This window comes from Eriocheir sinensis, chromosome 60 (genome assembly GCF_024679095.1).
Source record: "Eriocheir sinensis breed Jianghai 21 chromosome 60, ASM2467909v1, whole genome shotgun sequence".
Taxonomy (NCBI): Eukaryota; Metazoa; Arthropoda; class Malacostraca; order Decapoda; family Varunidae; genus Eriocheir; species Eriocheir sinensis.
This window is the reverse complement of record NC_066568.1, coordinates 3799719-3815683: the sequence shown is the minus strand read 5'-3', so window position 1 is coordinate 3815683 and position 15965 is coordinate 3799719. Positions and strand designations below refer to the sequence as shown.

At 44.0% G+C, this 15965-nt stretch overlaps 1 protein-coding gene and 1 long non-coding RNA gene across 7 annotated transcripts in view; one reads left to right on the top strand and one right to left on the bottom strand.

The window, feature by feature from the left end:
• The first annotated feature begins 1395 nt into the window (after window positions 1-1395).
• On the top strand, window positions 1396-6298 carry LOC126985774 (uncharacterized). 3 transcript variants are annotated; one of them, XR_007739016.1, is made up of 5 exons: window positions 1396-1544; window positions 1678-3932; window positions 4002-4117; window positions 4267-5789; window positions 6153-6298. It is a non-coding gene; the product is annotated as an uncharacterized LOC126985774 (long non-coding RNA). The 3 variants fall into 3 exon arrangements; XR_007739015.1 differs by having other exon boundaries at window positions 4267-6031; XR_007739014.1 differs by lacking the exon at window positions 6153-6298 and adding an exon at window positions 5911-6055.
• The window catches only part of LOC126985746 (uncharacterized), a 26050-nt gene continuing 14885 nt past the window's right edge, over window positions 4801-15965 (bottom strand). For 2 of the 4 annotated variants that reach the window (XM_050840989.1, XM_050840988.1), the window contains exons 9-14: window positions 14613-14822; window positions 13533-13657; window positions 12912-13181; window positions 12355-12499; window positions 10573-11328; window positions 4801-7636 (exon numbers count right to left, since the gene is read on the bottom strand). In XM_050840989.1, the coding sequence (XP_050696946.1) occupies window positions 7265-7636; window positions 10573-11328; window positions 12355-12499; window positions 12912-13181; window positions 13533-13657; window positions 14613-14822 (1878 nt within the window). In that variant the 3' untranslated portion in view covers window positions 4801-7264. Of the gene's footprint in view, window positions 7642-9043; window positions 11329-12354; window positions 12500-12911; window positions 13182-13532; window positions 13658-14612; window positions 14823-15965 lie in introns of those variants that run through there. The other 2 variants (XM_050840990.1, XM_050840991.1) reach the window with 2 other exon arrangements.

Below are 15965 nucleotides of genomic sequence, written 5' to 3'. Positions count from 1 at the left end.
ACACACAGAACCATCACAAAAACATATAAAATCTCTTAACTCCCTCCAACACTGTATGCATTGGTCCAGTAAGGAAAACTACCCCAGAAAGCGAGGGTGAGGCTGTTTGCATAAGGACGTGAAGAGTGTGTGGATAGGGAGGATGGGTACAAAAGAGGGTGTGTGGATAAGAGTGAAGATGGGAGGGTGAGGAGGAGGATGTGTGTGTATGGTAAGGAAGGGAGGGAGGATGTGAGGAAGAATATGTGAGGGTGAGAGGTGGTTAGTAGAGTGTGTGTGTGTGTGTGTGTGTGTGTGTGTGTGTGTGTGTGTGTGTGTGTGTGTGTGAGGAAGAATGCATGAAAGGGTGGTAGAATGTGTGTGTGTGTGTGTGTGTGTGTGTGTGTTAAGGCAAATGATAATGGATGTGTGAGTGGGCAAAAAGGGTGAGGAAGGTCAGAAAGAATGCATAGAAGGCAAGGAATGAGTGTGAGTGGGCAAAAAGGGTGAGGAAGGCGAGGGATTATGAGGATTAGCACTTTCTCGGAAGCATAGAAAATTCCCCCTCTCTCTCTCTCCTCGTCTCACCTCCAAGACTTCACGCTTTAACCCAACATTGCCAGATTGTCGTACTCAGCAGCTTATATTTCCTGACTTCCTACCCCTAAACTGTCTTCTGGGCTCCGATAACGAAACTAATACAGTCATCCCTCAAATAGTACGGTTTCCAATAGTTCGGTTTCAGTTTTATACGGATTGTCATCGAAGAGCTTTTTAGGATTTTTTTATTATCTGCTCATCGGGAAATTTAAAAATCCTAAAAAAATCTTCTTTGAAAATTCACATAAATCCAAAACCGAACTATTGGAAACCGTACTATTTGAGCAATGACTGTATATAGTTATCGTTAAAAGAGTTAGATCCTGATGTTTCTTGGCAATAGTTAGGCGTCAGAAACCAGTAAATACTATGCTCTGAGTACAACAATCTGGCAACGGTGCTTTAACATACTTCACAATCACACCCACACAATAGTACAGTTCCTCTACATACACTTAACTCTCCACTTTTCTACCTGACTGACTGATTCGAAAAGTGCCTCTAAACTAGGGAACATACCACACTTCAAGCACATATTCTCAACACTTTCAGCGCTCACAACACCTATTTCCCAAGGCTACAAAGGAGGTTAGTCAGGTTCCCATGGGTGCTTTATTACATTCAGACCCTTATCAAACTATCACCAGGCTCGTAAAACTACCCATGGGAACCTAACACATTCAGAAACCTTGTCAAACTATCACCAGGCTCGTAAAACTACCCATGGAAACACTAACACATTCAGAAACCTTGTCAAACTATCACCAGGCTCGTAAAACTACCCATGGGAACACTAACACGGCAACCCCTATGAAAGCCTCGTCAAATGTAGGTGAGTTAGCCCTGAAATAGTTGAGAATATTTACATTAGACACAGAAAATGGTAAAAAAATGCCGAGTACATTCACACCCACACACGACAGTCCTGTAACACGCAACCTCTATGAAAGCCTTGCCAAATATAGGTGAGTGACCCCTGAAATAGTTGAGAATATGGACCTTGGACACAGAAAATGGTAAAAAAATGCCGAGTACATTCACACCTACATAAGTCGGTCCTGTAACACGTAACCTCTATGAAAGCCTTGCCAAATATAGGTGAGTGAGCCCTGAAATAGTTGAGAATATGGACCTTGGACACAGAAAATGGTAAAAAAAAAGCCGAGTACATTCACACCTATACATGATGGTCCTGTAATATGCTACTAATTGTTCACCTAAATAGCCAGGTGTACTGTTAATTATTTCCACACCTCACAGGCCAGGTAAATTTTCCGTCGGTCGTCTTTCAGTGTCGCGTCATGTCTGTCATCCTTCCCACAGATCACGTCGAAAGTAAAACACATGTCAAATCAACTCATGTCATTACCTCTACGCAGAATAAACCTCAAAGTGTGTATTATACGTTTCTCTGAGTTGTCTGTGAGGCGTATTCTGTGGCGAGACTTAAGGTGTGTGTACTCAGTGAAGTGTAGGTGTGTAATGTGTATATATATGCGGTGAAGAGCAGGACCAGGTAATGAATGGGTGATGTTTTGGGAGCTTATGATCTGTGGGAAGGAAAGTAGAAGAGTCGGCAAGTCCCTGGATAACACAGTGGAGGGTAGAGTAGACTAGCGAAGTGTAATTAACCCCTAGGATGTGGATTTCCTACAAGAAGACATCACCAAGCTACAGGAATGGAACAAAAAGTGGCTGCTACAATTCAGTGAAGAAGAATGTAAAGCCATGCATCTTGGGAGGGGATATCCAGCACACCAATACCACATGGGAAACACTCCACTATCCACCACAGAGGCAGAGAAAGACCTGGGAGTGTATGTTACCAGGCTACCAGTGATGGGATATCCAGCACACCAATACCACATGGGAAACACTCCACTATCCACCACAGAGGCAGAGAAAGACCTGGGAGTGTATGTTACCAGGCTACCAGTGAAGGGATATCCAGCACACCAATACCACATGGGAAACACTCCACTATCCACCACAGAGGCAGAGAAGGACCTGGGAGTGTATGTTACCAGGCTACCAGTGAAGGCAAAATCCGTGCCAATCGCAGCAGACGGGTTAAGTGGAGTATAATGAAGTGGAGTGCATATTCTATTTAGCCTAAGGTGAGAATGTGTCGGGAGAAGCTTCACTTGCAACCCTCCTCTGTACCTCCAGATTTTGCTCAATCCCAAACCGACTGACTATCAACCAATCACCAGTACCAGAGTAACCTTGTCCTCCCTCACCTATCTCACCTTAGGCAGAATAGATTATAGTGTATTGTGATGAAGTGAAGTAGAGTGTGGTTAAGTGTAGAGAGGAGTGGAGTTTTCAGTAGTGTTTCATAGTGAGATAGAGAGTAGGATAGAGCAGTGGAGTGTGGTTAAGTGCAGTGTAGTGTAGCGTGGACCAGAGAGGAGTTGAGTGTGTTAAGCGGAGTGGAGTTTTTAGTAGTGTTTCATAGTGGAATAGAGAGTAAGATAGGGCAGTGTAGTGTGAAGCAGAGAGGAATGTAGTGGAGTTTGTAGTAGTGTTTCATAGTGGAATAGAGAGTAAGACAGAGCAGTGTAGTGTGGAGCAGAGAGGAATGTAGTGGAGTTTGTAGTAGTGTTTCGAAGTGGAATAGAGAGTAAGACAGAGCAGTGTAGTGTGGAGCAGAGAGGAATGTAGTGGAGTTTTTAGTAGTGTTTCGTAGTGGAATAGAGAGTAAGATAGGGCATTGTAGTGTGAAGCAGAGAGGAAAGTAGTGGAGTTTGTAGTAGTGTTTCGAAGTGGAATAGAGAGTAAGATAGGGCAGTGTAGTGTGAAGCAGAGAGGAAAGTAGTGGAGTTTGTAGTAGTGTTTCATAGTGGAATAGAGAGTAAGACAGAGCAGTGTAGTGTGAAGCAGAGAGGAAAGTAGTGGAGTTTGTAGTAGTGTTTCGAAGTGGAATAGAGAGTAAGATAGGGCATTGTAGTGTGAAGCAGAGAGGAATGTAGTGGAGTTTGTAGTAGTGTTTCGAAGTGGAATAGAGAGTAAGACAGAGCAGTGTAGTGTGGAGCAGAGAGGAATGTAGTGGAGTTTGTAGTAGTGTTTCGAAGTGGAATAGAGAGTAAGACAGAGCAGTGTAGTGTGAAGCAGAGAGGAAAGTAGTGGAGTTTGTAGTAGTGTTTCGAAGTGGAATAGAGAGTAAGACAGAGCAGTGTAGTGTGGAGCAGAGAGGAATGTAGTGGAGTTTGTAGTAGTGTTTCGAAGTGGAATAGAGAGTAAGACAGAGCAGTGTAGTGTGGAGCAGAGAGGAATGTAGTGGAGTTTGTAGTAGTGTTTCATAGTGGAATAGAGAGTAAGACAGAGCAGTGTAGTGTGAAGCAGAGAGGAATGTAGTGGAGTTTGTAGTAGTGTTTCGAAGTGGAATAGAGAGTAAGATAGAGCAGTGTAGTGTGGAGCAGAGAGTGGAGTTTTTAGTAGTGTTTCGAAGTGGAATAGAGAGTAAGATAGGGCATTGGAGTGTGGTGTTATCTGCTTAGCGTGGTCAGTACTGTGTGAGGTAACCCAATCACTTGTCGTATATCCGTATCACGAAAACTGAACACTCGCTAGTTAAAAATAAGATTCTTTTCATATGTCTTATTTGTCAAAGGGTGCTCAAGATGTCCCTGGTCAAGATATACAGTAACGGAATGAACGGATAACCTCCACTCACAATCATTCAAGGTATATCCGTATCAAGCAAACTGAACACTATCCAGTTATAAATAAGATACTTTTCATGTGTCTTATTTGTCAATGGGTGTTCAAGATGTCCCTGGTCTAAATATACAGTAACAGAATGAACGGATAACCTCCACTCACAATCATTCAACGTATATTCGTATCAAGCAAACTGAACACTTGCCACTTAAAAATAAGACACATTTCACATATCTTATTTGTCAAAGGGTGTTCGAGATTTCCCAGAATGAACGACGAGTGAATGGGTAACCTCCGCTCTCTCTCTCCAGGGACTTGTTGGCTGCAGGAACATACAAATGAAGTGAGGTAAAAAAAAACGTGTGAGAATAAATTAAATAACAGTAACCAATAAACACATCAAGAGTGCTGTGATACTTATAATGAAATGATGAATTGTAATGTGTTTTTCATTCCCTTCGTCCCTCCTCCTCCTCCTCCTCGGTAATGTTAGGCTATATGTAGACGCCACACGTTAATCAGTCTTACATTTCTTTCCTACACCTTTTTCTCTCTCTCTCTCCTCTTTAAACAACTGCCTGCCTGCTCCGAGCCTTAGCTGGAAGCACTACAGGGTTAACACCACAATGACAGTCGTACATTACATCCAAACTTAATCTGTAGCACTTTAGGGAAGGCCGAGACATTAACAGTATCAGATTTCCTCCCTGCACGCCTCGCTCTCTCTCCTCTTTAAACAACTGCCTGCCTGCTCCAAGCCTTAGCCGGACGCACTGCAGGGTCAACACCACAACAATATGCCGTGATAGATAGTTCAGCTCTCACACAGAATCGAACGCAAAACGAACGGAAGCTATATACAAACAACGCCTTGACTACGACACACACACACACGAAGCTAAAAACAACACACCATAGACTTGCATTTTCCTGGATAAATATCACTTCTACTACATAGACCTGGATAGGGTTACCATTGCTGGATAACCTTTTGCATATGGATATTGTCGAGTCTGTTCGAATCCCCACGCTACCACCTGGGATTTTTCAGTCACCGCCGAGTGGCCTAAGACTACCCACATGCTGTCCAGAAGACCACCCATCAACCCGGACTCGGACTCTTGAAGAAACCGTCCAGTGAATCAAGAATGAGTTCCGGGGGGCAGCATGAGCCAAGCACAGCTGGCGCCACTATAAAAAAATTGTTTGGGCCGACTATCTGGCCCCTGAAGAAAGCCTACTGGCACTATAGGCAGATATGTAAAAAAAATAATAATAATAAAAAAACTTTGCTGTGCCTGGAAGTGGACCTCACACTCCATGAACACAAGCTCACAAGCTCTCCCTTCCGACACCAATATCGACACCACAAATCCAGTGATATCAGAGTTGCTTATTATCTTTCTACAAGCTCTTAATTCCTTAGGCCACTATCTTGACATCAGTTCCAGTAAAATCAGCGCCCCAGATCTTGCTTGTTATCTTTCTCAACACAGAATAAGCACTGACAGACATTTTACAAGTTCTACAAGCTCTTAATTTCTTAGGTCATTATCTTGAAATCAGTTCCAGTAATATCAGCGCCCCAGATCTTGCTTATTATCTTTCTCAACACGGAATAAGCACTGACAGACATTTTACAAGTTCTACAAGCTCTTAATTTCTCAGGCCACTATCTTGAAATCAGTTCCAGTAATATCAGCATCCCAGATCTTGCTTATTATCTTTCTCAACACGGAATAAGCACTGACAGCCATATTACAAGTTCTACAAGCTCTTAATTTCTTAGGTCAATATCTTGAAATCAGTTCCAGTAATACCAGCGTCCCAGATCTTGCTTATTATCTTTCTCAACACAATATAAACACTGACAGCCATATTACAAGTTCTACAAGCTCTTAATTTCTCAGGCCACTTTCTTGACAACAGTTCCAGTAATATCAGCGTCCTAGATCTTGCTTATTATCTTTCTCCGCACAAAATAAGCACTGACAGACATTTTACAAGTTCTACAAGCTCTTAATTTCTTGGGCCATTACCATGACATCAGTTCCAATAATGTCCGTGCACCCGATCCCACTTATTATTCACTGGGTTACAAAAAAAAAATTCTGTAAGTTGTGTAAGTTTTTTCAACTGATTTAGGACAAATTTGCACCGCTGAATCCGAAAATGACACCCGTTTCTCTTGATCAGGTCAGGTTTTTGTGCTAAGTCGATTTTTTTTTAAATCTGATCTTATAACTAAATCAATTACATTTTTGAGACATTTTGGTTGATTTTTGTTAATATTTCTCATCTGAAATAGGTTTTTAAGATAAAAAAATAATTTTCTAACAATTCATTAATTAAATGTTACAAAAAATTGCTGTGAACAATGATAAAGGTAAGTACATGTAAATTGGATATTAGGTCATCATTGTTCAAAATTCAGGGCATGAAGTTCCGTTTCTTCGAACTCCTAGAATGCTCAGCGGCAGGGATGTCTTAGAAAAACTGCACTAACACAGTGAAAATATCCCGTAATGAACACCACTGAGTGCTGGGGATCAAACCCGAACCTTCTGAGTAGAAGTCGGAGCAGCATACCAACTACCCCACCGATGACGTAGTTGGTATGCTCCCCTGACTTCTACTCAGAAGGCTCGGGTTTGATCCCCAGCACTCAGTGGTGTTCATTACAGGGTAGGGATGTCTCTCTTCAGAGTCCAACAGTAATCAGCCATCATGACTGCATCCCAGCGTCCCTGATACCTGGTCTCCATCTCTTTCATGTCCTGATGGAATCTCTCCCCCTGCTCGTCGCTCATTGATCCCAGATTCTCAGGAAACCGATCCATATGTGAGAATAAGTAATGCATTTTGATAAGAACATAAGAACGCAAGGAGTCTGCAAGAGGCCGGTCGAGATGGTCACGTTGCATCCGAGGTTTCTAAAAGCAGTCAGCATATTGGTGACGAGTTCTGCGTAGTCCCTGGCCATCTTGTAGCCGATAAAGTTCTTTACGACAAGAACAAAAGCCTACCACACTTCCAGTTCCACTTCATTCACTGAGTTTTCAAACTCTGGATCTCTGATGAGCTGACGGAGTTGAGGACCGTCAAAGATGTCAGCTTTCAACTTCTCCAAGGTCAATCCTGGACAAGCACGGCACAAGTAAGTGCAGCCGCCATCCTTGTCCAGAGCTTTGGTGGACTGTTTGATCAAGCCGAGCTTGATGTGAAGCGGTGGGAAGAGCATCCTGTCTCTGTCCACCAGAGGGTTGTTTATGACGTTCCTTGCTCTGCAAGGCATCAATTCCTCCTGTAGAGGCCAGTCCTTCTTTGTGGTCTGCTGACCTTTGTCCCTACCATCCCACTTGCACAGAAAGCATGGGTGCTTGGTGAACCCAGACTGTTCTAACAAATACAAAAAATACCAGTTAGTTAAAAATTGGTGCATGTAAACTTTTCAGAATTCATTTATTTAAAGGAATAAGAAAGAATTTTGCCCCATATAAATAAAAAATACCCGTTCGTGTAAGAAAACGTAAAAAACATCATGTGGCGATAGATAAAAAAGTTGACCTGATTGAGCAAAACCAATGTGATTTTTGGATTCAGCAGCACATCAAAATTGTTCTAAATCACCTAAAAAAATTTAAGATGATAAATTTGTTGGCCGGTGAATTATCTTTCTCCACACAGAATAACACAGACAGCCACATTACAAGTTCTACAAGCTCTCTATTCTGGCCATAGTACAAGTATTACAAGCTCTCATTTCTTAGGCCATTATCTTGACAACAGTTCCAATAATATGTGTGTGCAAAATCCCACTTATTATCTTTCTCCACATAGAATAACACAGACAGCCATATGACATCCCTCCCTCATCAGATTTTAGACTGCGGTACAACAGACTCATTCAGAAAACAAATACACACTCACTCGTCACCACAACACACCAACACTAACAATTACACCTGCTTCACTTCCCTCCCCTGCACACTCCGCTCCCCCGGCCAGATCCAGACAAGTACTACAAGCTCTCCATTCTGGCCATATTATAAGTATCACACGCTCTCACTTCTAAGGCCATTACCTCGACATCACTTTCAATAATATGTGTGCCAAACCCCAACATCTAAAGACTTATCCATGAACCATTTTTACAGCTTAACGGCAACACGAAACATATTATACAGTCCAGAAGCTGCTGTCAGACATTTGAGTTGGTATTACTAGCATATTTAAGTAAGGGAGAGCTTCATAAAACCCACAATATTATACACTTCAGAAGCTAGTGTGAATTTTTGAGTTGGTATAGCTGGCATATTTAAGTAAGGGAGAGCTTCATAAAACCCACAATATTATACACTTCAGAAGCTAGTGTGAATTTTTGAGTTGGTATAGCTGGCATATTTAAGTAAGGGAGAGCTTCATAAAACCCACAATATTATACAGTCCAGAAGCTAGTGTGGATTTTTGAGTTGGTATACCTGGCATTTCTTAGTAAGGGAGAGCTTGGAGTCTGGGTGTGATTCTATACTTGTAAACATTCAAGGGAGGTTATAGAGGAAGAATAAGGTGGGGATTTGCTATAGAGTTTGAGGCTGCAATGTATTAGAGCAGCCAGAGGGAGGTGAAGCCATATGAGGGTGATTGAAAAAGTGGAATTCTTATGTGGATACTGTGAAAATACACACATTGATTTTCTCTCCTCTCTAGCTAAGCATGCACACACACACACACACACACACACACACACACACACACACACACACACATATGCAATTATTATTATTATTATTGAATTATTACACACACACACACACACACACACACACACACACACACACACACACACACACACACACACACACACACACACACACTCTTTTCTCTCTCTTTCTCTCTCTCTCACTCTGTCTCATATTTCATTTTCTTACCTTGTTAAAACACACACACACACACACACACTCAATTTCTTTCTCTCTCTCTTTCACACTCTCTCACTCTCTCTTTCTCCCTTGCACGCACTCTCTTCCTCTCTCTCTCTCTCTCTCTCTTTACTCTCACACACACACACACACACACACACACACACACACACACTTCACTTTCTTACATTCCGATACACTCACTTTCTCTCTCTCACTTTCTCAAACACACACACACACACACACTCATCTCCTCAGCTGCCAGCACACAGTTCACAGGCCATCCAGCACAGCCCCAGTGATAATGGCACAGGCCTCAGCCATCCCCAGGCTGTCCCAAGCCTCCAACATCAGCATGGATGAGTACTCCGATGAGCAGTTCGTCAGGGCCATACGAGGCATCTGGGACATGAGGATAAACGCTCGGGATCTACATCAAGCCAAGCCCGATTTGGTGAAAAAGATATATCTCAACTTCCTGAGGGATATCGGAGTCAACCTTGAGAACATCCAGATCCCGCCCCAGCTGTCCCACTGTGTCCAGTTCCCCGAGGTGTACATGGGAGCCCTGCGAATCACAACGATGGCCGTGGACATCCGGAAGTGCTTCAAGCTGATCTTTGACGATGACATGTTCAGGCAGGTGGATCTCTTCAACCCTAAGCCCAAGAGGAGCAAGAGATTCTTCGCCTTGATCTATGACTTCTTGGTGTTCACGGACAGCGTGTTCAACGAAGTGGAGGAGAGGGAAGAAAAGGTGAGTGCCCTCGTTAAGCAGCGGGACAGGATGAGGGCCAAGCTGCGAAAAATCAAGCAGCAGATCCATGAGAGGAGGATGGAAAATGAAAAAAAATCTGCTGTCAAAGGAATAGAATGTGAGGAGAGTGGAAGCCAAGACAGAGGAGCTGCAGAGGTGCCAGGAGGAGAAGTTGGCTCTGAAGGCCCAGCTTGATGCACCAGGCCTCTCTTTAGCCCAGCTGGACATTGCCATAAAGGACACCGAGCTCAGGATCATGGAGGCCAACAGTGAGAAGCAGAGGCTGGAGGGCCGTGTGATCCAGGCCGGTGAGGAACAGGAGATCAAGAAGATGGATGACAAACTGGCAATGCTCAAGGAAGACAACCAGAAGAAGAAAGATCATCTGGCCTGGCTGCAGCAGAGAGCCAGCTTCATGAAGGCAACCAAGGAGAAATTGGACAAGCTCATAACAATGTTGCAAAAAATCCATCAGCCCTCACACACACACACACACACACACACACACATAGTCACTTTTTCTCTCTTTCACTCTTTTACTTTCCCTTTCTCTCTCTCTCTCTTTCACTCTCTCATTCTCTCTCTCACTCACTCTCCCATTCACCCGCTCGCTCACAGTCAGCACAGTTTCCGGTACTCACTCTCACTCACCATATACAGCGAGAGAGACTGGTTACAATTACACACGAGCCTGTTCATGTCGAGCGGGTGGTGGAGAATCATGCGGATATTGTGGTCGATATCCTCCGCGTGGGGCGACTGGAACAACCCCTTGATCCACCGCGCTCGCTTCCACGTTTTCATCGGCTTAACCAGAACCAGGCAGATCGCTTGAAGAATCAGGTTTTCGTTTATCCGCCCGACTCCGCTCTCGTAGATATGAATGACGTCCTCCCACTCGCCAACCGCAGCAATCATCCTAGCCTCCGCATACCCCTGCAAGCCTTCCACCAGGTACATCTGCGACATCAAGACCAGCTCCATGTATGCCTCCATTCTCGCATCCTCCATGTCCTTACACCGACGACACCCGTGGAGGAAGTGGATCAGCATCTCCACGGACCTCCTGCTACTCCACGGCAGCTCCACCGACGGACTGGACCCCTCGGAAAAGGACCCAAGAAGCATGCCGTGTAGGACCTCATTCTTCTCGGCTAAGGACTCGCGGTTGGCGGACACTGTGCTCCCGTCCTTGAGCTTAAATGTGATGTCCTGTGCCTCGTCCTTCACTAAGTAGCACTCGACTTCTTCCTCCTTGTGTGTGGGTGTGTGTGTGTGTGTGGCTGTGGCCTGGGCAGGGCTGCACTTCAGGTTCTTGTTCTTGAGCTGCGCCGCCACCTCCTCCTTGCTGTGGCTCTCGCGGCGATAACACACGTCACAGCGCACGGGTTTGTATTGATTCTCCAGCTGCAAGGGAAGACACAAAAAGACTTATAACTGATAGAATACTAAGACTAATGCATCCTTCCCTAATACTAAGGCAGCTTGGACAGTGACACAATCAACTGCATGAAACCCATCGCGTGATAATGGTCATATACGATCAGTCACCTTGAGGCCCTCACACCCAGGGATGCCACGATATCATACTCACAAAACTAGATTTTTCCATTTCTAACGCATAATGACCGCACAAAACCCTCCATAGTTAACACTTTTAGCGGTAAATATGAATAGCTATCGGTAGTTTTGATCCAGCGACGGTTTTTAGCCCAGAATCGGGAAAAATGAGACGCTGAGAACAACAATCTGGCAACGTTGCTCACACCACAGATATGTTTCTTTAGATTCAGCGATGTCATCAGATGAAGATGACATAGTTTTGCTTTGGCAAGTAAGAAGAAAAAAGATATTGCTTCATCCATATTGAATTAAAAAAATATTCGACGAAGGAGTATTCTCGGTACTTGGAGCTGTGAACTGTGAAATTTCAAGTATTTTACAGAATGTTTTAAGAAATCTTCAATAAGCTACTTTATATGGTGGGCTCCAAGATTTATTATGATACAAATTACGAAAAAGCTGTCAGCATTTATTTTTATATATATTTTTTTTTACATCAAAGGAAGCAGCTCAAGGTCAACAAAAAGAGTACAAAAAAAACACAACTCGCCACTCCCACAACTGAAGAAAGACTATTGACAACACTCAGATAAGTACACCAGTGGCACAGAACACCCCCTCCTCAGCGAGTCCAAAATGCAACTGATCTCCACACAACCAGCAGGCAATTGCACGCCGATGAGTTCCACACAGCCACAGTTTCAGTCGCCTCGGTGTGCGGGGTTCGTAAGAGACCGTGTCAATTGCAATGGAACTGGATAATCTTAATCAAGTGTTTTCATGTAACTGGCTGCGGAAGTGGGAGCTGCCTGATACATCCTCCCCTGATACCCCTTTACCACCCCTTTCTTACACCTTTCCATTTCATACCTGGAGCGTGGAGGCCAGGCGTGAGAGGGCAGCCGTGGCGTACATATAATTGGCTTGGTCGGGCGGCAGCGAGGAATGCAGGACACTCATGAGCAGGTCTATGGCCGGGTAACACACCATGAAGTCGTGTAGTAGCTTGGGACACCTACGGGGGAATAAGTGGACAGGTGTGTGAGGTGAAGAAGGGAAAGGATGAGTTAATGTATTGAAGTGAATGAGGAGAGCTTACGGAAAGGTCTTGGGTTTTTCACTCTCTTCCTCCTCCTCCTCTTTTTCTCTCTGCCTCCTCCCCCTTCTCCTCTCTTTCTCTCTTCCACCTTCTCCTCTTTTTCTCATTTTTCTCTCTTCCTTCTATCCCCCTTCTCTTTATTTTTCTCTTCCTCCTCCTCCTCCTCCTCTTTTTCTCTCTTCCTCCTCCTTCCCCTTCTCTTTATTTTTCTCTTCCTCCTCCTCCTCCTCCATTTCCCACGTACTCACAAATCACACATTTCTTCACATAACCCTCACTTTTAATCACCCTCTCTACCCTTGCACCCTTCACCCCTTCGCACCCTCACCTGGTAATATGCGGGAGAGCCATGACGCAGCCCTCCCTCACGGCCAGCTCACGGGAGGGGTGGAGACGGCTGGACACCTCACACTGCCCATACTGGTGAATGTGGTTGAAGAAGTTTACCATCTGGTCGAGGAACGCTGACGACCCCTCCGAGAGTATCCGGCACTGGGCACACCCGCTGGGGGACTCTGGGTCACCCGCCTCACCCAGCTCCACCCCCACGTAAGGGATGAAGAGGCTGTCCAGGAGGGGTTGGATGCATTGGGTGTTTCTGTAGGGGGGGAGAGAGAGAGAGAGAGAGAGAGGGAGATTTTTGTTGTTAATTTTTACCAATGTTTATTTTTATTTTTATTTATTTATTTTTTTTTATTTTTTTTTGAGTGTGTGTGTGTGTGTGTGTGTGTGTGTGTGTGTAGTTAGGCATGTCTATTACCTCCTCCTCCTCCTCCTCCTTATGCCTTCTCTACAGCACCTCCTCCTCCTCCTCCTCCTCCTCATCTCTTCTCTCCTACCCTACCACTTCCTCCTCCTCCTCCTCCTCCTCCTCCTCCTTATTCTCCTCCATACTTCTTCTCTTCTACCTTCCAGCATCTCCTCCTCCTCCTCCTCCTCCTCCTCTTACCTGGCAATAGTGACCAGCATCCGCGTGGCTGCCCGATGGATGACTTGCGCCTTGGAGAGATAGGTCACGATGCGCGGCACAAACTCCCGACACACTGGTTTGATCGCCTCCTTCACGTGGGCGACCTGTGGGGAGAATGGGGGGGAAGGGGGGGTTAGAATAGCATAGGGTAAGGTCAGGTAAGGTCAGGGTAGATTAGGGTTAGGTTGAATAAGGTCAGAAGGGGTTAGAAGTAGATTGAGGTAAGGTAAGTAAGGTCAGGGTAGATTAGGGTTAGGTTGGGTAAGGTTAGAAAGGGTTAGAGGTAGATTAAGGTAAGGTCAGGTTAGGTAGAGTGACTCTCTCCTCCTCCTCCTTCCTGTTTTTCTAGATCATCCACCTCTTCCCTCTTCTCTCTCTTCTCCACTTCTCTTCCCTCTCTCTCCTCCTTTTGATGTTTAACTCCTGCCTCTTCCTCCTCTTCCTCACTCCTTCTCACCTGTACCAAAGGTAAACGAGGATCAAGCCTCTACCTGTAACCCCTGAAACTCACCCCATCGTGAGGAGTCCAATTAAATACTAGCTTTTATAATGTCTTTAAGAATCAACTACATACACTGTTTACTGACCTTTTTTCATATGTTTCGGGTGGACTGCAGCACGACTGAACCTGAGGGCATGTTGTTTTCCCTCACAGCTTAGGTCACCAGCAGCATAAGTTAAGGGTAGTAATTTCCTCTTATTTCTCTCTTTACTGTAAAATTTCCATGTCCCTTTCTTCCTTAAACGTACATGGTGTTCTAACTATTTCCTGCAGGCACATTACCGGAGGGAGAGGTGGGTGAGGAGGAGCCTTCATCTATTCTGTCCTGTCCTACCTCACGTAGCTCACTAGTAGTAGCGGTAGTAAACAGACACCCTCGCCATAGACAGACAGGTCTTCTGGTGTCTGTTCTTCCTATGTATTCCTCTTCCTCTTCTTCCTCACACTCCTCTCATTTCTATCTTCCACCTCATTCTCCTCCTCCTCCCTTTTATCCTACCCTCCATCACTCCTCCTCCACCTCCTTCTTCTTCCTCCTCCTCCTTCTTCTTCCTCACCTGTCCAATCACCCTCACCACCAACTCCAGAAGCTCAAGACACTGTGCTTCCTCCTTGCTGAGCTCAGAGTAAACAGGCGCTGAGCACACGCTGTCACTCCTGCTAAGTCTCGCCGACCCCCGCCTCCCCTGCTCCTGCTGATGGGGCTGCTGCTGATGTTCCTGCTGTGTTGCCTGGCCCTCCGCACTGCTCTCGATCTTGGGCTGGTCCTTACGAGGGAGAGCAGAGGTGTACGTGTATGTGATTTGGGGTTTTATTATGTACAGCGCAAGACATGGATTGAAGAATTGATGGGTGAATGGTGGAAAGATTATACGTACATAGATGGATGAAAAAAACAGAAAAGTGGATGAAAGTGAAAGGAAAAGTAGGAAAAAGAAGGTAAAAGAATGATTGAAAAGATAGAGAGCGTAACCAAAGTGAATTAGTGGATGCTGGAACGGTAAGATTATACGTACACAGATGGATGAAAAAAAAATAGAAAAGTGGATGAAAATGAATGAAGAAGTAGAAAAAAGAAGATAAGAAAATGATTGAAAAGACAGAGAGCGTACCCAAAGTGAATTAGAGGTCAGTGAGTGAATGCTGGAAAGATTATACACAGATGGATGAAAAAAAATAGAAAAGTGGATGAAAATGAATGAAGTAGAAAAAAGAAGATAAGAAAATGATTGAAAAGACAGAGAGCGTAACCAAAGTGAATTAGAGGTCAGTGAGTGAATGCTGGAGAGGAAAGATTATACACAGATGGATGAAAAAAAGTAGAAAAGTGGATGAAAATGAATGAAGAAGTAGAAAAAAGAAGATAAGAAAATGATTGAAAAGATAGAGAGCGTACCCAAAGTGAATTAGAGGTCAGTGAGTGAATGCTGGAAAGGAAAGATGGATGGATGGATGAAAAAAAGTAGAAAAGTGGATGAAAATGAATGGAAAAGCAGAAAAAAGAAGATAAAAAAATGATTGAAAAGATAGAGAGCGTAACCAAAGTGAATTAGTGGTCAGTGAATGAATGATGAAAAGAAAAGATTATACACAGATGGATGAAAAAAAGTAGAAAAGTGGATGAAAATGAATGGAAAAGCAGAAAAAAGATAAAAAAATGATTGAAAAGATAGAGAGCGTAACCAAAGTGAATTAGTGGTCAACGGACTCATTTTGTGTGTTAGGTTTCCCTTAATGAGTGAAAATTAAACTGTTTTCTGAAAGTTTGACTAAAAATCATGAAACACACAAATTAATAGACGGTTTTCAATATCCATCAACGATAAATAAAAAAAAGTTATAATATACAGATGTTTCACGGGACTGGAGTGAAAAAAATAATAAAAGTTTAAACCAATACGGCAGAAAAA